The following is a 21,675-nucleotide window of genomic DNA, read 5'->3' as shown; positions in this document are numbered from 1 at the left end:
GCTGCGCTCACCAGGGATGTCCTCTCACCATACCACACCTCCAGGCTCAATTCACAACATGGCTGGTGTGTTCTCACAGCCACTAATGCCTGCGGTGGTTCAAGAAAGATTGATTCTGGCCCTGGCCGGTTGGCTCAGCGGTGGAGCGTCGGCCTGGCGTGCGGGGGACCCGGGTTCGATTCTGGCCAGGGCACACAGGAGAAGTGCCCATTTGCTTCTCCACCCCCACCCCCTCCTTCCTCTCTGTCTCTCTCTTCCCCTCCCGCAGCCAAGGCTCCATTGGAGCAAAGATGGCCCGGGTGCTGAGGATGGCTCCTTGGCCTCTGCCCCAGGCGCTAGAGTGGCTCTGGTCACGGCAGAGCGACGCCCCGGAGGGGCAGAGCATGGCCCCCTGGTGGGCAGAGTGTCGCCCCCTGGTGGGTGTGCCGGGTGGATCCCGGTCAGGCGCATGCGGGAGTCTGTCTGACTGTCTCTCCCCATTTCCAGCTTCAGAAAAATACAAAAAAAAAAAAAAAAAAAAAAGAAAGATTGATTCTGTTCATACCCAGATGGCCTCCGGGAGCTTTGAAATGAAGAGTCAGAATAGGGACATGCTTAGGGCATCATGAAGATTCTTTCCTGCCACTGCAGCCCACTACAATGAAAGAATAAATAAATCACCATAATTAACATTTGTAGGTGAGACGCTGATGTGGCCACAGACTAAAGGAATCGCCGAGGTGGGGATTCAGGTTAGACATTGTCTGATGAGGTCAAAGAGCAGATAATCCCTTCCTGCGAGCCTCAGTTCTTAGAACAATGTTGGCATGAATACATGGATGTATGTGGCATCTGTGGCACCTGTCTCTCAGGTGCGGGGGCTAGACAGCAGCATGTATGCACTTGGCTCACAGGTGAGCAGCATGCTGCTGCTGTCTGCTTTGGGGTGGAGAACGGCTCCTGGAAGGAAATGAGACCAGCCTGGAGATAGCCGCATAAGCCCCATCCCACCTGTTCAGTGGGAAGGGAGGCACTTACCTGGTGGTCTCTAAGACACTCCCTCCATTTAGGGGACATGGAAGGGAGGACAGGTATAGGCATGGGGAAGAGCGGAGACCTGGACTGACAGGAATGCTGGGAGGGCTGCCTGGTGGAGGTGGGCTCAAAATGAGCCCTGGATGTCCCCCACTCCCACCCAGCCTTCCAATGTCATTTCTCCTTGAGCAAACCAGGTGGTACGAAAATCATCTCCTTCTATGGGGCTTGTAGTACAAGTTTGTGCCTATAGCAGGTGAGACCATCCATGAACAGTTATAATTACTAAACACAGTGACTCATGTGCCCAGCACACTGGTGCTGCCCACAGAGCCACTCACTCCCCAGGGAACCGGGCCGGGCCTCAGGGTCTCAACACTTTATCTCCGTCACCCGTGATCGCTGTCAGTGCCCCACCCTGACCACCCAACTCCACGCCACTACGAAAGTCACACTTCAAACTGACGTTCGCTTTTTAATTTTTAATCAGTCTGTGTCAAGAACAGGATTTGCTCGCGCTTCTGGTTCGCACAGCTCTATCGTGTAGCAAGGCGACGGGTCAGTTTGTTTACCTTCCTCTAAAACCCAGTGGGAGGAAAGGAACTGACTCCACGTATGGATTTGTATTTGAAAGATACTTTAGGACTTGGGACCATTGTTGTTTTTTGTTATCAATCATTTCCTTAGGAACAACACCCAGTGGGCCCCGGGAGCCCTCGCTGCAGGAAGGCAGGTTGGCAGATGGGCAAGGCAGCCGGAAACCTTGGAAGGAGGCGGGCACAGCCGTCTTTGGGCTGGGAGGCTGGCCTGAGGACTTTTCAGGACAAAATAAGAGGGAAAAAATAAATAAATTCAACCTCAGACTTTATTTGGAGGGAAAATGTGTTTACAGAAACAATTTCTGTTTTGGAAAAAAAAATATGGCTGCGTTTAGGAGTGAGGGCCAACATTCTTAATAGTTAACTAGAGAGGACTCACAACTCTGAGATAAATGTGTCGAGTGGAATCTTTCTAAAATGACGAAACAGAACATAAACCTCGCTTACTTTCTCCACCATGAGATGTATTTGAACACATTCTGACCATGTGTAAAGTCACAAGACTTATTATCCAAAGCCATGAACCCAGGCGCTAGACCATGAACACAAATACAAACGTTATTTCACCAAAGGACAGCACGGAGTGCATGAACTCTACTCTTTGAAGCAACTTCCAGAAAGCAGAGTCTGCCTGAGTCTTGCCTTTCTCACTGGGACTGCCACCTCCTGCTTGAGTCTTGCTCTAAGTAGAAGTGTCCCGATCCAGGAAGATTGTCCAGATGTCGAACGAGAACCTTCCCTTTGGGAGCCTCCAGGGGGCGCTCTGCTGCTCTTCCCAGCTCAACCCAGACTTCCCACAGAGGCTGATCCAGCCTAAATTGGAATCCAGAGACAGTTGGAAGCAGATTTTTTGGAAGCAAATTTACATAATGTGACATGCTTTCAGAGGACGCAGGTAGTACTCATGACATAAGTCAATGGGACGTGGGATTCAGTGGCACGTGCGTGGGCCTGTCTCCTATCCCCCAGCACGAGACGCACTTGACACCTTCAATCCAGGGCCACACGGGGGTTTCCCCTCATCCTTTGTTTCCCATTGGTCTTGGCAAATCTTCCATTTAAAATATCTGTCACTGTAGTTTGTCAGTGTTTGTCACCCACCGTTGAGTCCGTGATGTACGATGTGAGTCACTGTCCCTGTGTGGACAAGTTAGAACATATCCCCCATTACCCCATGCTCTGTCCTTCTGTGGCCTCACACCAAGGTACAAGGTTCCCATCCCCAAAGGAGCAGTAGAATCATGGGGACTTGGCCTGGCTATGGATCTTCTTCCATTAGAGGGATCTCTATAAGAGAAGAGATGGTTATTGTTTAGTACACTGAACACACCACCTTGGTCTGCGACTATAAGCTTTATTAGAATATCCACAACTCCTGAAATCAGTAAGGAGAAGAAAACTTTAAGTTCCACATAGCAGTTAATAATGAAAGAAATAGAATCTTCCACATAACAACTATTTGCTGGGGAATCTCAGACCCAGCTTATAAAAACTAAAATGTTAGATTTTAACCTTGTCCCCTAACGGTCATATAAGCCAAGAGGAAACAAGTTCAAGTGCAGAGAGGCAGCAGGACCTGCAGCAAAAGGACTCACTGTGACCCAGGAGACCCCTGTCCCTGCATTACTGCCACTGTTGCCGCTAGGAGCTGGAATCAGTGTCTCATTCGCAAAATGGGGCTGGTGTCCCCTCCCCCGGGAAACAGCCCTATTTAGACTGAAACATTTTTCCTACTTTACATGAGCCACGGTCTGCCTTTCCTGTGACAAGCAGACATACATATATTACATATATTCTACTTCACGCCTGGCAAAAATATCCTGTGTGTACACAGAGCTTCTCCGGGACCAGGCCAGGATCTCACCTCCTGGCACGTGTGTGTTACCCTCATCCTAAGGACCACTTTTAGAAACCCTGCCTAATTAAGGGGAAAAGGGGAAAAGCATCCTATATCTTAAAGATACTGTGAAAACCAAGTACCAGCCACCGGAGCCCCTCTGCTCTGGATGGCCCAGTGCCCTTCTATGCCTCATGAAACTTCAGTCAATGGGTGCATCATTTGTGGGATGATGACAACTCCTCTTACTAACTGGCCTGGCCTGTGGCTTCCACATGCAGAGGGAGCAAGAAGCAATTTAAGCTGAGTGGGGAGGAAAGAGATGGATTCGGCTCCGCGCTGGCTCGAAGATGCAGGTGCTGGGTGGAGATGCCTGTGTGCACCAGGGTGTTCAGGCCTTGGGGCAGACACTTACCATCTGCAATGTCGATGCCCAGGCTGGTGGATGCCACCTCCCCTGCAGTGCTGGCGACTGGGTCAGTGCTGTCGGAAGTGGGGCGGGTGCCCCCTTGGCACATGGGAGAAGAATATAGACTCTGGAGCATCTCGGAAGAGCCCGAGACGCTGTCACCAGTTTCTGACTCCCCTGGGGCTGTGTCCGTGTCCTCTGATCCGGGGTATGCTGGGGGGCTCTGGTCATCCACGGGCAAGGGGCAGCCTTGGCCCGCAGAGGCCAGGTACCCGGGGCCTAAGGCACTCCTGCCGCCCCGCACAGCCTCATCGTAGGATGGGAGCATGACGGGCACACCATCCACCACCACGAAGTCAGGGTCGCTGCCGGAATTCCTGGGAGGCCCCCTGTGCAAAGAAAAGTGGGGCCACTTTGTCAGGGACATGCCACCCCAGGAATGGAGCCACCAGTGCCCCTGACTGCAGCTGAGGGCCTCAGGGCCCACGATGCACAGCAGACCCCAGCACGGATGTGCTGCGGAAGAACCAGCCTCCCACCTGGGCCTCCTCTGGCAGATGGCGCTGTCGCCATGGCCCCTCAGGGGAGCAGAGGTTTCTTCTCCTCTTTTTTGTGCCCTCCTGCCTGTCCCCTCTACTCTCTCTTCATGCTTCCTTCCTCCCCCTTGGGCCTCTGGTCATAACCTGGTGGGAAGGGGACCGTGTGGCCCATTCCAACCGAGCATCAGTGGGCCTCCCTGGTGTCTCTTGGGAAGGCTGCCAGAGCAGAACAGCTCCACTAAGAGTATAGGAAACTTGGGACATTACGTGCCCTCAGGGAAAGGGGAACCCCTGTGATGTTTATGCTTTTTTGCTTCCTGTTATAGTATTTTTAAAAAATCACTAATTTTTAGTCAAGATAGGAAAACAACAGGGAAAAAGAGCTTGGAGCACCATCTTACCACCTGACTCAAGATACATTGGAATCACGTCCACCTGCTGACCCGGTGGCTGCTTGCACATCAGCTACACATGTGCCACCTGCCGCAAGGGGTCCTGGGAGTGGGCAGACTGTCTGTCATCTCCACAGGCAGTCCCTTACGTACCATCCATGCTGCTCCTGGCCCTTCCCCTTTCAGTCTCATCACCCTGCACATCTGAGCCCAGGGGACTGGAGCCCAAGCAGAGCCAAAGCCCTAGCCTCGTCCAACTACCACCCTTGGCTCCTGACCTCCTAACCGGAGTGCCGAATGAATGGTCAGTCTCTCCTCCCTTTGTCCCAGCCATGACACTCAGTTCCCACAGACACAGACATCAGCATGCCCTCTGTGTCTGTACCTGTGGGACCTGGAGAAAAAAACAGAAAAACAAAACTACTCCATTCTGGTCTTGCCCTTGTCATCTATTTGGCTAGATGAGCCCAACTTTTCCAAAAACAATTAGAACAATGTCAGATGAAAATTACTCCAGGGAGTAAAAAAAAATCAAGTGGAAGAATTTGAGGGAACATTTTTTAAAATCTTAATATTTAGTCGATATAACTTTTCTTCCAAGCATACATAGAAAAATAGCTCTTTGGACCACTTTAATGGACTCCAATGTACCATAAATCACAGTGTGCAGTTTCGCGTTTCTTTATAATCCGCAGGCCTTTTTCTGATGGTGTAAGAGCTCCACGAGAGAATATGGTCCTTTGATTCATAAATAATAAGGCTGAAGAGTGAGAGAGAAGGTGGCAGGTTTGAGAGATGGTTCTGGCATGTCAGCAGAGCTGGCTCCGGAGCCAGGACACCAGTGACACTCCCGGGCCTGATGAGGGATGCCAGTGGCCCCCAGACCTAGCACATGCCACCCTCCTTCTTCACTGAGCAGCCTTCTCTTCTCCAGAGTATGGCAGGCACGACCCTGGGGGTTAGTCTGCCCCCGTGGGCAAAAACAAGCGCCCTTTCCTGGTGCAGAAGGTCCCAAAAGGAGGAGATTGACAAGGGGACAGATTCCAAGGAAGGGAGGTTCCTCAGTGACAGGCGCTGTCTCTGTGAGCCCTGGCTCGTGTCCCATGACGCTCGGCGCTCTGCCTCCTTCTCCTAGTGTTCACGAACCCGTCCCTTTGCTTTCTAAATGACGTCTTCCAGAACGGTGATCTGCCAGCAGCAGGGCCAGGGGACACTTCTTTGTCCCAAAGGGTGCTGTGAGAGAATGTGACAATCTCCTCTTTGGGGATGACGGGTGGGACAATGAAGACACCAACCTAAGCTCCTTCATGCAGCTGAGAAGGGGGTCCGCTGCCCTGCACAGGCCCCACTCTGCATGCTCAGGTCCTGCTTTGAGGCAAAGTCTCACTAGCCTGGTCCTGACCCCCCATCCAGAAGTTTTCCCAAGACTTCGCATAGCACATTATGTTTCGACCTCTGTTGGGTCACACACCTTGACCTTGTCCCCTGATTAGCTCTGTATATTCCTTACCCTCCCTGTGGACCGGAAGCTCTGGGGGACAGGACTCCAAGACCACATGTGTGAGGGTGGCAACTCATATGGTGCCCCCTGGGGGACAGGCCCGGTGCACAGCACTACTTCTGAGTTTCCCTCTCACGGCTCACAGGCGGTAGGGGTGCAGGCAAAAGAGGGAAATGAGGTCTAGGCATTCAAAATGTCCAGCAAAGTTTTTAGCTCTCCCTGTATTCTCCCTGAGAACCTCAACTTTGCACTCATCGAGGGTCCAGCTTACGGTCTTTTCTCTGCTGCTCGAGGTGGCTGCACTGAACCTGACCAACGGCCATGGGTGGCACTGACCTGGAGGGAAAGTGGGCCTTGAACTTGGTCTGAAACATCCTGGCCAGGATGACTAGCAGCAGCACCAGCAGCACGCTGGTCGCCGTGAACGCCACGATCTTCCACGTGGTCAGGAGGGTCTCGTGGGTGTTGGGCCACGTTTCCTCTGCCGAGAGAGAGAGAGAGAGAGAGAGAGAGAGAGAGAGAGAGAGCACACAAAAGGGCACATGAGGTTACCAGGCTGTCACAGGTACACAGGCCCCCCCGTGCCTGTCTGCAGCATCTGCCTGGCACAGGAGCCGCTCATGACATGCCCCTGGGTGCCCCCCAGGCTGGCTCATGTGCTGTGGCACTGGGATCCCAAAGCACTAAAACCCGTCTCCAGTGGGATTTCCACTGGGTTGAAGGCAGACCTGCATGCTGACATTCCAGACCAGGAGAGAGCCTGGCATGGGGCTAAATAAAGTATCTGCTTCTCGGGCACAGAATGAGAGAGGGGTCCTTGTGCCGGGGGATGGGGAGCTGAGTGGAAGCCCCTTGTGTGTGTTCTGGAATAGACTGTGAGGTGGGCTGAAGAGAGGCCCCGAAGGCTAGAAGGGCTGTGATGCCCACTGGCCGTCACATCTGCTGGGTATGGGGGGACAAGGGCCGACCCTTTCAAAGCAGAGTCCTGTCCTTTGGATGCAAGCCACACTGTCTCTTACATGTCACCCTCCATTGCTGCCGATTCCTTTTCCCTCCCCTCGCCTTGCTCAGAAGCACGCCCTAGACCTCCTCTGCACTCCTCCTCCGGCTGGTTCACATGGCCACCTGTGGCTGCCAAGTGCCTCACCTGCTGTGTCCAGGGCAAAGTGTGCAGCCATCCCCACTGCTCAGGGCAGGTGGCCACAGGCACACCTGGAAAACGCCAACACGGGTGGGCTGGGGACAATGAGTGGGTGTCACTGGTACTTTGGTTTCTGTCGTGGGGTCCCTATCCTGGTGCCCTGAGACCAGTGCTAAAGTTGGTTGGCGAGTAACTTGTTATGAACTGTGAAGAATTTAAGGTTGCAAATGGCTTACGTTTCTCTAAGCAAGAGCACATCTTACCCACCATAATACCAGTTTTTGTGGACCCTGGACCCTCCGGCCAGGGCGAGGCCCTCGACGTGTGCTCACCTGACTTGATACAGTAGACTTGATAGGAAGGAAACCAGTCCCCATACTGGCAGGTGATGTACTTGTAGTCACTGGTGAGGATGTAGCCGGGATCGCAGTAGAACTCCACGACAGTTCCATGGTTGTAGCGATCGCAAGGCCGTGGGTGGCAGACGAAATCACCGTGACTCACCGTTGGAGGTAGCGGACAAACTTGGGCAGTGGGGGAGAATAAGTGTTTCAGTACCATGTGCTCACCACGTGCAGACCCCACAGAACAAAAATCGGGCCAGGAGGCCACACCCCTTAGAGATGTGCTTGCACATTCATCACCAGACTAGCGAGTTGTCCTGGAGACAGTCCTTTCCTCTGAATCTCCCTGGGAGACCCACGATATTCTGAGCCCATGCTGCTGTCACATGGTCTTACAAAGCACGTTGTAAAAGAGAGGTTCTATTTCCATTGCAAGGGGTATGCCTATTTAATAGACAGTATTAAGCTCTTCTATTAATAATGCATGCTATTAGGTGCCAGGCAACCTAGTAAATAAAGCTAAGATATTTATGGACAAAATAGTTATGGAAAGGAACAGCGACTAGCCAAACCTCTGAGCAGTGTCCCTAACCTGACTCCCAAATGCCCTGCTGGGGTTTGGCCTGTGGCAAATGGGCAGCGATTCGCTGGTTCTGCATGTGGGCCCACCCCAGCTGGGGCAGGCAAGGAGGAGGGAGAGAGAAAAAGGCACTGGCAACATTTAGCTGGTCCTAGGATGTCACCAGGGACGCAGCAGTGAGGGCTTCTCCCTCCACAGCAGCCCCGCCATGCAGTTTCCAGGCAGAACCCAGGGAGGAAAGGGTGTCCCCTTACTCCAACCCCTGAAGGCTGACAGGCTGTCAGAACTGCCTTTCCAGGCTGAAGTGTGCCCTGCCGACCAGAGCAAAGGCGGAATGCAGACTGGGAGATTCCACATCTGCTGTGTGGCCAGCTTGACAGTGACCTTTACCACCCCAGTGGCCCACAGAGCTACCCTAGCTCCTCTGCACCCCCATTAGTGCCCCCTAGCTATGTAGGGAGCTCCTGGGGGCAGGAACTTTGCTGGGAGATGAGCTCTTTTCCTGGTCAAGGGCACTCAGAGTAGGGGCTCTCCTCCTAACCGGCCCTCTCAACAAGCCCCCTGTAGTATTAGAAAATTACCAGAACATGTTCAAGGCCCAGCAAACCCCGGGAGAGGTCAGAAGAGGCTGGCCAACATACGCCAGTGGGCTGTCAGCAGCACGTTCCCTCCCTGGGCCCGGAGTATAAAGAACTGTCCAAGGCGCTGTGTGAACTGGGGGGCAAACGGTCCCTCCTGCGGCGTGCTAAAGAATGGTGGGGCCACACCAGTCAGTCGTGTCATAAGGGGAGTTGCAGGACACAGAACACAGCATCCGGACACAGGCTGTGGAGGTCCCCAAATTTATGTTGTGAGCTGCAGGGGTTTTAGCTTCCCTGTCCCCTTAATGAGGGAAACACTTCCTAACTTTTAGGGTTGTGGTGAGGGTTAGAAGTAGGTGAACGTCCAGAACACAGGAGGCACTTCATACGTAACAGCTACTAACTGGTGATACAAGTGCCACACTTGCTGGGGTTCCTGTCCTGCCTTTGGTGCTGGGGCCTTGCCAGGCTCCATGAACAACCAAGACACCTGGGTGGCACCAGGCCAGCCCCAGCGTCCCTCAAGAGGGTCTGTATGTGTCACCTGCACGTTTCTCAGAGGCCACTGCAAACCATGCATGAGAGAGGCTCTGGTTCCAAGACTGTCATAATCGGCCACAATGGAGACGTATTTGCCCCCTAAGTGGAAACATTTATCTTCACACCTTGTAGTGTTTCTAATGATTGCACTTGGCTGGCCATTAGCTTTGCTGCAAGGGAAACCCCTGTGTGTCCTGGTAGGAGCAGAAGGTAGGGGCCAGTCTTTTACCATGGAAGGAAGAGACAACAAGTGTGTGGTTAATAATAAACTCAGGAAGCTGACTTCAAAGTAACAGGGTGGGAGGAGCCGAGGCTTTGGAACGTCTGCCTCTTTCCACTGCCTCTCTCTTGTTTCTTCTGGGAGGGGACCAGCACCTTCCTCTTCGTAGACAGGGCTCCCCTCTCACCCAAGTCACCACTTCCATCTCAGCCCCTGATCAGTCTGCCGGTGACTCCCAGCCTCTTCAGTGACTGCTGTTCACGACACAGGGTGGTTGTGGGGGTGTCTTGAGGTCCCCAGGTCAGGCAGCAAATGCCACCTTGTGTTTGGGGGGCACTGGAAACAGAAACCCACACTGTCCCCACCACCAGTGTGTGGTCAAAGCATGGCTCCCCTATGGCCTTTCTGTCCACCCAGGCCTCCATGCCCACTGTTTAAGCTCGGGGAAAGCCAACTAATTCTACTGCCTGAAGTGGAGTGAAGCTAGAAGGGAAGTTTGATGCACTTCTAAGTGAGGAAGAAACGATTCTCCAACCACCTTTTTCCTGTTTTGCGTCATTAGCACGCTGACAGCCACATGGGCACAGACAAGGGAGCTGGAGGCACTGGACAGGCTGCATGTCAGACACCCTGATTACATCCTTTCACTCATGGGAGAAGGTGGCCCTGCTCTCTCTGCGTGAGCAGGGACACCCCTCTCCTCCTGCCTCGGGCACCATCTCCTTGGTCCCCAGGCCTCCAGACTCCAGCTGAAGCACACCGCCAGCTTTCCCGGGTCTCCGGCCTGCAGAGAGTACATCATGGGTCTCCTTGGCCTCCGTAATCATGCAGCTAATTCCTATAATCATTATGGGACTCCTTGGCCTCTGTAATCATGCAGCCAATTCCTATAATAAATAGTCTCTCTCTTTTACCTCTGCCGTTGCTTGTAAACTGAATACTCAGAATGCTTCTTCTAAGGCTCAGGGACTATTGAGAAAGAGGTGGGCATGTGAAATTGTAAAAGTTGGATGAGAGGAGTACAATGAGAAGAGTCCTCCCTCTTAATTGAACCTGGACCCAACTGCCCTATTTCCCTTGAGACTGAGGAAGGACCAACAGAAAGGGAGGCTTCATAACCTCAGAACCAGCTCAGAAGGGTCCCGTCCTGTTTAATGAGATACTGAGTTGCTTTTCAGAGACAACAGACCAAACCTGGAAGTCCTGCAGCCGAAGCATGCACAGAGGAGAGAACCAAGTCTTACCCCAAGAAACCAAAGGACCAGAACACAGGTGGAACATTAACCCCAGAACCCTCCAGAAACCAAGGGTCTATTATCCAAGAAAATCTGGTGTTGACACCCCTTTATCATACATGGCCAAGTTCCAAGGTCCTCCTATCAAAACTTGCTCCACTGGGGCTTCCGCATACCTGTTCTCCCAGCTCCTGAGAGCCCTTAACCCGCCCAGTGAGCAAGATGGGATGAGGCTGCAGTAGGTTCTTTCCCATCGCCTACTCAATCAATAAACCTCTCACTCTAAAAAGAAATCCTCTTTTATTATCTATCTATCTGTCCATCTACCTACCTACCTACCTATCTACCATCTACCTACCTACCTACCTATCTTCTATTGGCTATTTCTCTGGAGAACCCTGATTAATACAGTTTACCCACCTGAGTCTCCAACCCCACCCTAAATCTACAGGCTGGATTTTACAACTGGAACTGGAGGTTAGAAACAGCTCAAGCCTTGGTGGAGGAATAGGCGTTGTTTCCTGATAATAGGTGGAAACACTATTCTCTCCCTCTCCCCTCCCCTAAACCACAGCATGAGCAGCACCTTCAACAGGGAACATGGCAGTCAGAGACAAGTCAGGAGATGTCACGCATCAGCTGGCCAATAGACGGATGGAGACCAATGGGAAGCAGACCAATGCAGTAACAGTATTGGGGATGGGTGTGGAAGAGTCGATTTTAGGTGGCATTTAAACTGAATTCTAGAGCAGCTCTGTAGACTAGTACTGGTGCACAAACGGTTTGTAATGAGTCCACAACAAAATAAGTAGAGAAGTCAAGAGTAGCTGTTTAGAACTTTTTGTAGTAATTTTGACCTTGTTACAACATCTAAGGGTGTTTTTTATTTCTATTTATTAAAATGTAATTTTACTACTGGTGAATCAAGTAATAAAAATGGGACTTGTATTACATCTGTCTTCTTGTTTTATTTTATTTTTTTCTATAATTCATTTTTATTGAAGATTAGTCTGAAATGTGCTGGAAAACAAAACCCAAACCACTGGTTCTTTCTCCACAGATAGACAAGAAGCCCTGATAGTTCCATAGCTGCATAAACAGACCTATGACAAAGACTAGAAAGGACCCAGTCAAGGAAAATGTTGAGAGAGACAGCCCAGGCAGAGGGAACGACACATGTGAAGGCAAGTTGGAGGCATGCAGAGAAGCTGGAATGGTGGTCGTGTGCGACAAGGAACCGGGAGGGGGTGGAGAGGTAGAAAAGTGTGTGGCAATGCCACGGGCCCCATGGCAAGAAGTGGGGATCTTATCATGTCAAGAGCAAGCACAGAACCAGTACAGGCACTGCTCCTGTGGACAGAGCCACCCAAACCTCTGTCTTCTAATAATCGCAACTGCCATGGCACCAGCTGAGTTTGAGTAATGATTCCAGGCAGCTGGACGAAACCCTCCACGCAGAGCCATAGCCGTTTCCAAGGCTACGTGCGAAAACTTTGCTCTTAGCTCAGGGAAAATCAATGAACATTATACAGCATACTCCACTGTCTGTTTCTGTTTTCCTGTAACAAGGAAAGCCAATAAATGTGTCCACCAAGGAAGCAAATGATGACGAGGCTGGGGCTTTGCTTGTTCCCAGGCTGGAGGGAGCGTGGTGTTTACTTGCTCAGAGGGGTGCTGGCAGATCAATCTAAGATCAATATTACCCAGAAACCCTGAGGGAGGAGCTCAGATCTGCCTTCCATTTCTGAGTTATCGCATTAGGGTGTCCCCGAAGATATGCAGAAGTAGAATACATCGGATGACAACTGTGAAACTTCAGTTCCAAAAACAAAAAATAAACAAACAAACAAAAAAACACACCAAGAAAACATAGCTTCACCTAAGAAATCTGAAGTGTGTCTGGTTTTGGAGTCAGGATGAAGCCATGGAGGAGGGAACAGATGTCAAACCGTGATTAATGGTGACAGTTTTTAAAATTTTTTTTTCAGTGCGGGAAGGCTGATGTTGAAATCAAAAGCTGACAGGTGTTTCTGGTTCTCATGAGGCTGCTCTTCCTTCTTTGCTGGGACCTGAGCACCAAGAGTCCAGCACAGCCTCTATTACCGCAAAGTGACTGGACACGATGAGACATCTATGGTGTCAAAGTGTACTGATGTTTGTACCTTTTATCAAAGAGAACTCCCCTGCTGTTGGAGTTCTTGGTGGTAATCAGGTGTCTTAATTTTTGGAAAGGGGAAGAAATCAGGGACACAGGATATCTGTCTAAGATACTAGACACTGTGCTTTCTTCAAAGTGAGGTACAATAAACAGTCGTGTACACTAAAGTGGTTACCTTATGAGATGCGATACAGTGGGCAGGGTGGAATACAGTAACACAGGAAGCCTGGACCCCAGGCCTTGAGTCTGAAATATCCTTGGGGAGATGTCAGTCATTCTTCTCTTTGGGCTATGCTGGCAGGAACCAGGTTGGGGAGCTTTATGATTTGGGGACAGCAGTCACCCACAGTTAATGCAAAGGGCAGCCATCTCTTTGAACATGCCAAGCAGTAGAGGAAGGCTCCTCTCATAAGCTACCTTAGTCATAGTTGTCTACAGAATTCTTGGCTTCTCAGCTTTTTACAAATTACTTTTCCTCCCATTAAAAAAAAATTCCCTCCGAATAAGATATTTATGATATGAAAATACAGATAGATGTAGGCACAGCTGTTTGCTGGAGATTGCTTGAGGTAAGGACTAGTTTTAACATCTGAATTCCTATATAATTGGCTTCTTTTTTTATACCTCCAGCTATTTTTTTCCACCTCCTTAATGCCTAGACTTATTAAATCCCTGCACAGGAGTGGAAGAGATCGGGTTAGAAGATGCGTTAGGTTCTCATCCATCAAAGAACAAACTGGCCAGGATGGGTCCCAGGTCCCAGACTTTTCTGCAGGAGCCGCGGTTACTAAGAAACAATGAGCGGTCAAAGCGCTGTCTCTGCTAAACACATGAACGCTAGAGAAATCCAGGTGTGACTGAGAGTTGGCACCATTGTTTTACAAAAACAAAACCCGGAACAACAACTAAAGAAACCCCTCCTCTTGGACAAAAAGAGAAAATGAACCACATGAGAAACCAAGAGGGATGTGAAAAGGTGTGAACATTTTTCCTGCCTATCACTCTACACATCTAATTACCTTGAAAACAAAGACAGGGAATTTGGGTAATCATTTTTGAAGGAAAGTGGGGGTGGTTGGAATGACCCCCAAACCACCCAGCCCAATACTTTCAAGCAATTCCCCTAAAAAGGGCCCAGGGAGTGAATGATTCAAGGATTTATAACCTATGTTGCACCTGATTATAAGCAGTTTTATTGCCCTGAAATACAAGTTCCCTAAATTCCCAGAGACGAAAGGAGGAAATAAATTCTGCCTGGAGCAGGGATGGAGAAGATATTCTAGAGTTTAAGGATGAAAGTGGAGATTTTTCCATTTGTATAGGTCATCTATACTCTGAGCATCACAAAGTCACCCTCTTGGTACAAGCTAGTGGCTCAAACCACACTGGTCCCAGCTTGTGACGCTTCGCTCCTCTGCACCTTTCAGTGACCTGACATTTAAATCTCATGCAATGAAGACCTCTGCTGGCTGTGAGTTTCTCACTAGGAGGCAACGACGACAAGGCAAAGTGCGAACCCCGTTGGTGGACCACGCACCCAATGGAAGAAAGTTCTCTGCAGCCACTGAGGGTATGAGCTCAGATACATTCAGAATGGTGAACCGCTGGAGAAGCTTGTGTGTGGGATTCTCACGGACGAGCAGCTCTCTGCAAAAGAACTTGCAACATTCTGTCTGGCACAATCTTACAAAGAGCTTCCCCAGAGCCACAGCACGTGGGGGTTTTCAATCTTTAGATTTATTCGCTAATGAGCCAACCCATCCCCACGCTTTGCTCCCAAGAGACAATTTCATAAAGACATGAGTGGTGGCACTTGGGCTCCAATCTACTGTATCCCCTGGGCCAATGGAGGCCCCCCCCAAAAGGCTGCCTGCCCAGTGACAGCCCAGGGGTGGGGGGTTTGGGAGCAGCTGGGCTGGAGCCTGGTGGGACTCCATCTGTGAGAGTGAGCGTGTGGTGAGGGGAGGGGTTATTCGAGTCTTCCTTGGTCTTCTTATTTCTCAATGTCATGGGAAAAAACATTCCAGAACTCTGCCACCTTTGCTCCCTTCCTTTGGTGGGGAGAAGAGTCACCTCTCTTCTTCCTTCAATGTCAACGTAAATCTCTGCATGTGAACGAGGTAAAAAAAAATAAAACATTCCAGGGGTCCAGGGGAGCTGGAGGGTTGATGGTCACGTTTCCAGATGCAGCTGAAAGGAAGGCGAAGTAGTGAGACACCTGCCAAGGGGCGAAGGCTAGTGACCGGGACACGGAGAGAGGGGGAGGGGGAGTTCAGGGCTATCTACCCGACTGGGACTCATACGATCCAAGAGAAAAATAGCCTAGAAAGAAATAGCAGGAAAACTTGGTTCTACTTGAAAAATAGGAACAAGGTCCCTTGGTTTGCTTAGTACAGAAAGCTTCATGTTTCTAGATTCAATATAGGAAAAAAAAAAAAGACGTTTCTTGATGCCACGGCACAGGCTACTTTTGAGTCCAAAAGTGATGTGTGACCGTGAAGAGGAAGAAGCTACAGTGGCGATTACTTATTGTGAGAGCGAGAGAGAGAGAGTAAAGCCCAGGATCCCTGAGACCTGCGGGTGCGGCACGTAGGCGGTCACTTCCCAGGAATCACTCCGCAGTGACGTACCAACAGTGCACAGGAAGGGTATTACGATAATTTACTATTGCGTGTGAACAATACATTAACAAGATGGCTTGCTGTTTTGCATTTCCCTCTAATGAAAGAAAAAAAAAACGCTGCTAGGGTCACAGGCAAGGTGGTTATAATACAAACAGTGCCAGGATAGAGGAATTTGCCGGAAATAAATGTTTACAGGAAACGAAGCAGCAGAGGGTGTTGGGCATTGATTCGACGTGCTTAGACGGGAGAACGAGAACGCATCTGCAGTCCACAGAATCAATGACCTCTGTGTTGTTATGGACGGGCTTCCCTAAGTAATGTCACTGACATGTGGCAGGGGCAGTACCTAAAATTTCTTTATTCCCAGGCCCAGGGGACACACATCTCTCTGCAAGGGGAATGGAAGCTTCTTTCATTTTTGAGAATAATTTTTTTTTTAAAAACCCTGTAAGACCTTGACTGATGGAGACTGGGTTCCTGGTTAGGGTTCTCAATTGGCGGTCCACTCACTCACTCGAGGGCTGGGAGTCTGAGGAGATAGGGGTGCTTGTTGTGACCCAGTAAATCACTTCATTTCTCTAGTCTCAAGTTCCTAAGGAGGCGGAATAAGATGAATGAGTTTTCTACTTGACAGTGGCAGGCTCTTTCTGCAGATAAACCTGAAGTGGGAACACACTATGTGAAGCAGAGCCGCAGGGGGTGGGAGTCAGAACCGAACTACATAGGCTGCTTGGCTTCCTGGGGAACTCCCTGGGCCTTGGAGCCCCTACCCACCTGGCCAAGGTCACCTCACCTGGTCCAAGCCTCTTACATTAGGCTGAGAAGAGAGAAAGGAGTAGGCTTGGCTGGGCAGAAAAAGCAGAGCCCTCCCCATCCCTTCCCACGAGTAGAGGCCCCGCTGCTGTCCTGGGCAGAGAGGACAGAACAGGGACATTCGCTTCTCTTTTCATTTTCTGCTGATTTAGTTTCAGACTGGATCCGGCTGCTGAGAGGATCAAGGGCAATTCTACAGGGAGCTTGGCAGCCTGGGGAGGGGCTAATGAGACCACAGCCCTGGCCAGTTGGTCCATTCTGCATGGGGGAGGTCTGGGAGGGTATGGGTGACCAGTTGGCTACTGCTATTATCATTTCAGGTGAGGTGAGCAGGATTTGAATTCCTCATAGCAATGGCCCCAAGCACGCAGTACCTTTCTGGTTGGTACCAGAGCCCGACCTGGGAAGGAGGGAGGGATGAAGGGAAGGGAAGGGAAGAGAGAAGGGAAGGGAGAAGGGAAGGGAGAAGGGAAGGAAGAAGGGAGAAAGGAAGAGAAGGGAGAAAGGAAGGGAGAAGGGAAGGGAAGGGAAGGGAGAAGGGAAGAGAAGAGAAGGGAAGGAGAAGGGAAGGGAAGGGAACGGAGAAGGGAAGGGAGAAGGGAAAGGAAGGGAGAAGGGAAGGGAAAGGAAGGGATAGGAAGGGAAGGAAAATTCCCAGAGTCCACCATTATATGCAGTCCAGCTTGGGCCAAATCATAGAGTGTGTCCTCTGACGTGATAAGAATCCAGGGTACAGGGACCATTTAGAAGTTGCCATGGGCAGCTGGGCAGACTCTTTAGAAGGCAGGGTATGTCCTCTCTCACGCAAGACAGTGCTGCGCAGCTAGAGAGGCACGCCAGGATGCTTTTGGCTCTTGACTCTGCACCTCAGTCGAGGCCACGCTGCAGGGTCTGTTGTTCATTGTTGACAAGGGAATAATAACACTTGGAGTCACCTGGAGGCTAAATGAAAATCACACGTGAAGTGCTTGGTGCTCAGATTGTTGTAAAGTACCAAAAAGCTAAAAATTGATATTGATATTCTGGGAGGAAAGGTCAGGCTTTCTTATCAGACTTTCCTGTCCCATCCCTCCTTTAGGGAGGTGAGGAGAAGAATGTAGAAGTTTCTGGCTTGCAAGAACAATGGGTTATTCAGTTTTAAATCTAAAATAAAGGTTAACCTAGAAACTTCTTCTCTTTCAATAGGAGGCAGAATTTACATACCACCTTGCGAGGCAGAATTTACATACCACCTTGCATTGATTGTAGTTCCTCCCCCTTCCTGGAATCTTGAGGGTAAAATACCTCTAGGCTAGTGAGGGAAGATGAACCCTGAAAGATTTGTAAACATCTTTGATTGTGTTACCTTGAGAGTCTTAATGTTTCTGTGTATCCCCTAAACAAATGTTGCCAGCTTGTACCATAATGTCTTGCTCTCCCCCACTGGCGTGTGAACAAGGGTATATAAACAGCCCCTGAACTACTTTTTGCATTGCACGATTTGGGCCTGCAGATGCCCCATATGAGGCCGGCATATTTAATAAATCTCCTCCTCTAATAAAACTCTTCAAAATTTATCTGGACTGGATGTCTCTACGTGAACTCGATGAAATAAGGTACAGTGCCTTTCAGAATCTGGGGTGCGGTACTTTACAACAAGATGACCTTCAACAAACACCTGTTTCCACTCCCTGCCACTGTCCTGCTGGTGATAGAAGGCTCCAGGGGTGACTATATGAGCTATGTCTCAGGGACATTGTTAGCAGGCTTCAAGGGGGAGACTCTCCAATCACCCCCACCCCGAGGACAGGGCAGCTGCTCTGGGGACAGTGTGTTCGGTGAGGAGTAGAGTCCAAGGATGTGGTTGCCAGGAAGAAGTTTCAGGGACCAACTCTGCCAGCTCCTCCCCTGCCCATCTGAGGAGATGGACTTCCCTGGCCATCAGGTAGCAGAGCTGGGCTGGAACCTAGCCCGTACTTTCCAGCAGGCACTCAGGGGAGCGAGTGTAGGCTCAGCAGGTGCAAGGCGGGCCACCTGTGAGCAGGTGACCTTGGGAAAGAAGGAAGCTCTCTGAGCCTCCGTTTCTTCATCTGCCAGTGGGCACCATTCATTGCCCGTGACACCTTTGAGGATGAGAGATCGTGGATGAAAGTTACCTCCACAGTGCCTGGCATTGAGTAGGCCTCTGTATGGCCAGTAGTTGTGGCTGTCGTGGCCAGGCACATGCAGATTTTCATTGGATTCAGGCAGATGGTAAAGAAACGGTGTAGCCAAAAAATGGTGGGCCATTCCTTTATTAAAATCTCTCATAGGCCAACGAGCAAACATACAGGAAAATCACTTCCCTTTCATTCAGAGCTCCCAAATCCCTGACACCTTCTCCAGTTCCACAACCAGGAGAATCTTCTCCGGTTCCTCCTAGAATCAAAGGCCCCACCAGTCTCAGTGGAGCTTGCAGAGCCCCTCAGCTGTGGTTCCCCATCTGCCCTCCTTCTCTTTCCCTGCCAACATGACTTCTTCTTCAGCACTCTGTATTCTCTCCTCTCTCACTCTGCAAACATGGCTTCCTCTCTGCCTCTCTCCTTCTTCTCTCCCTTTTCAAAACTTTCTGGTGCAAAAACCTCTCCTCCAGCAAACATCAGCAAAACAATGGCCTCTCCCAAGCAGGAAGTTAATCCGCAATTTGCAATCAACTACCCTGCTCTAAGGGCAAGCACACATGTGGCTGCCCAGCGCCATTTTCTAACAATAAAAGTGAGCAAACTCAAAAAATACAAATTTTACAAATTTATTTGCCCAACGGCCTCCAAAACTGTCAAATGAATCAAAGGAAGTTCTAGCTATAATAGCTCCATTTTATACACTCTGTGCCAGGCGGGGACTGCAGAAAGAAACAGGTGCTTTTTGTCCCGAAGAGACTCCTGGGAACATGAGCTTCTGAATGTTGCTTCTTCCTACTCAAGAATGTAGGTGAGGGAGGGAGAGGAGATTGAGAGGCATGGCCCTTCCCATGGCCAGGTGGCCGGATGGTGCCAGGGCTGGGTGTGGTTGTGAGAACCTGGCACCCTCAGGTGGGGGGCCTTGGAGAAGCCCACTCATTCCTGGCACCAACAATTCATCTTTGCAAAGGAGGTGCTGGGTGTGGTGCTGTGCAGCAGGGCGCAGAGGCGCAGGGTGCGGGAAAGGGAAATCTGTGATGCCTAAGTCTTTCTAAAGTCTGATTCTATGATCCGTGATCCAAGATCAGCACCTTAAACCCATGTGACTCTGTTTTGTCATTTCCCTTGATCTACTTAAACTTCGATGCAGAAGTTTCCAGTTAAATAAGAAATCTAATTCGACCCTTTCGTATTAAAGGGTCTCAGGCAAGAAGGTAGGAAGAGGGGCACCAGCTGGCCTGGGAGGTGTCCCCACTCTGGTTGGGGGACTGACACATGACACTTGACCTCATCATGGGCAATAATTTACAGTAACCTTCTTCAGCACAGACCCGAACTCCAGTTTTGTGCTTTGAATGGGAACGACTTGGGCACAGGGTGGGCTGTAGTTACACCTGAGGGGCTGCAGCTGCTCTCTAGGGCAGCCGGTCTTCCACTGGTGAGGCCCTGGTTTCTCAGCTGTCTTTCCTGTTCACTGCAAAGGATTCACTTTGATGCCCCAGGTGGTTCTGCAGGAAGGCAGGGTTCCTGGAGGGAGAAATCCAGGTGTGGTCTCTGGTTCCTGACTGGGTTGTGACTTGGGTACAAAGCTCACTGCAAAGGCGGTCTGGGAGCCCTCCATGTCCAAACTGGCTTTGAGTTTTGATCCCAGATTAGAACCTTTCAAGTCCTTTCACATTTGGCCACACAGGGCTTTCCAGTTATTTATTTTCTTACATAAAGGACACAGGCCTGAAAGGACCCCTTGGGCACTGGTAGGTCCTTAGGAAATCACACAGCTGCATTTACTGTAATTGAATCTAAAACTGATTAAACTTCCATCTCCTGCCTGCAGGAGTTCTAAAATGAATGGGAAGGGGAGAGATCGCTTTGGGCATTCTGAGTTGGGTGATGGGTCAGGTTTAAAAACAAAGCATGGCTGATGTTCAGCTTCTGAGGGGGTCAGGTTTGTTTATTGCTGGGAGAAATGCCAGCCAAGAGGCTGAGCAAGCCTTTTGAAAAGGTCAGCATCCTGGAAGCCACTGCCTAAGTCGTTGCAAATGAAATGTTCTGTACCTGTGGTTCCTGGAGTGATTCATTTCTCCGTTTGGGAAGAGGAAGTGAAGCGTACCCATGCAACAAAGAGCCCTGCACCCTGGATCCATGGTCCCTGACTCCCAGAATGCCTGTGTCCCTGCTGCCTTCTAGATAAGCACCAGACATCATGACCCAGACCCAACACAGCAAGGGGACTCACCCACACTACCCTCCTCCGCTCTTTCAAAATCACAGAGACCCTCTTTAGAACCCCTTTGGGAGGGTGGCCTCAGAGAATAGAACCACATTCTCACCATCAGAAGCCCTAATGGAATTCCACCTGGAACAGGAGTGACATTTCAGGAACAACGCATTAAATATATGAGCCCAGGGATAGGACACGTGTGTAAAGTGTCTGCCTCTGTATTCTCTGCACCTTGCAAAACAGTTGGCCTATAGGCACATACAAATGTGTTTACTGAAGGACTAAATGGATCTCACAGGCATTTATTTAAAAGAGATCATGGTTCCTTTTTAAACTCCCACGTAATGCTTGGCTGGCCCTTTCTAGATTGGAGCCTGTCTTTCCCTCTAGAGATCATACTGAAAGGACTTCTGATATAAGGATTTTGTCCTCTAATTTAATAGCTGAGCAAACAGAGGAATCTTTAAGTGTGGGGGGTGGGACTCTAATTCCAAGTTTTGTCTTGAGCCATCTGTCCTCCTGGCTCCTTGCTTCCTGCCTCCAAGGTGCAGTGACGTGACCCCAGCTGGCATTAACCTGCCCCTAGGCATTCCTGTTACCAAACACCCAGCACCTATGTTACTTCTGGGCTATCTGAAAACCTGAATGTGAAGAGAATGTTCCAGTCACTTAAGGCTTTTGGCTGGTTCTTCCTCATGTAGAGAAAGAGCCCTTTTTCTGCCGCTGCCTGTAGCCAGCATCCCTTGCAACATGGGGTAGTTAGCGCCTCTTCTTAAACTGCCCCATGTA

At 50.2% G+C, this 21,675-nt stretch overlaps 1 protein-coding gene across 1 annotated transcript in view; it reads right to left on the bottom strand.

The window, feature by feature from the left end:
- Positions 1-1,861: 1,861 nt before the first annotated feature.
- SUSD4 (sushi domain containing 4) overlaps positions 1,862-21,675 on the bottom strand; it is a 98,093-nt gene continuing 78,279 nt past the window's right edge. Inside the window, exons 6-9 of the mRNA XM_066237598.1 lie at positions 7,765-7,956; positions 6,628-6,772; positions 3,866-4,248; positions 1,862-2,900 (exon numbers count right to left, since the gene is read on the bottom strand). Of these exons, the coding sequence (XP_066093695.1) occupies positions 2,872-2,900; positions 3,866-4,248; positions 6,628-6,772; positions 7,765-7,956 (749 nt within the window). The 3' untranslated portion in view covers positions 1,862-2,871. The remainder of the gene's footprint in view (positions 2,901-3,865; positions 4,249-6,627; positions 6,773-7,764; positions 7,957-21,675) is intronic.

Source organism: Saccopteryx bilineata, chromosome 1 (assembly GCF_036850765.1).
Source record: "Saccopteryx bilineata isolate mSacBil1 chromosome 1, mSacBil1_pri_phased_curated, whole genome shotgun sequence".
Lineage (NCBI taxonomy): Eukaryota > Metazoa > Chordata > Mammalia > Chiroptera > Emballonuridae > Saccopteryx > Saccopteryx bilineata.
Note: the sequence above shows the minus strand (reverse complement) of the source record. Positions and strands in the feature narration are given on the sequence as shown.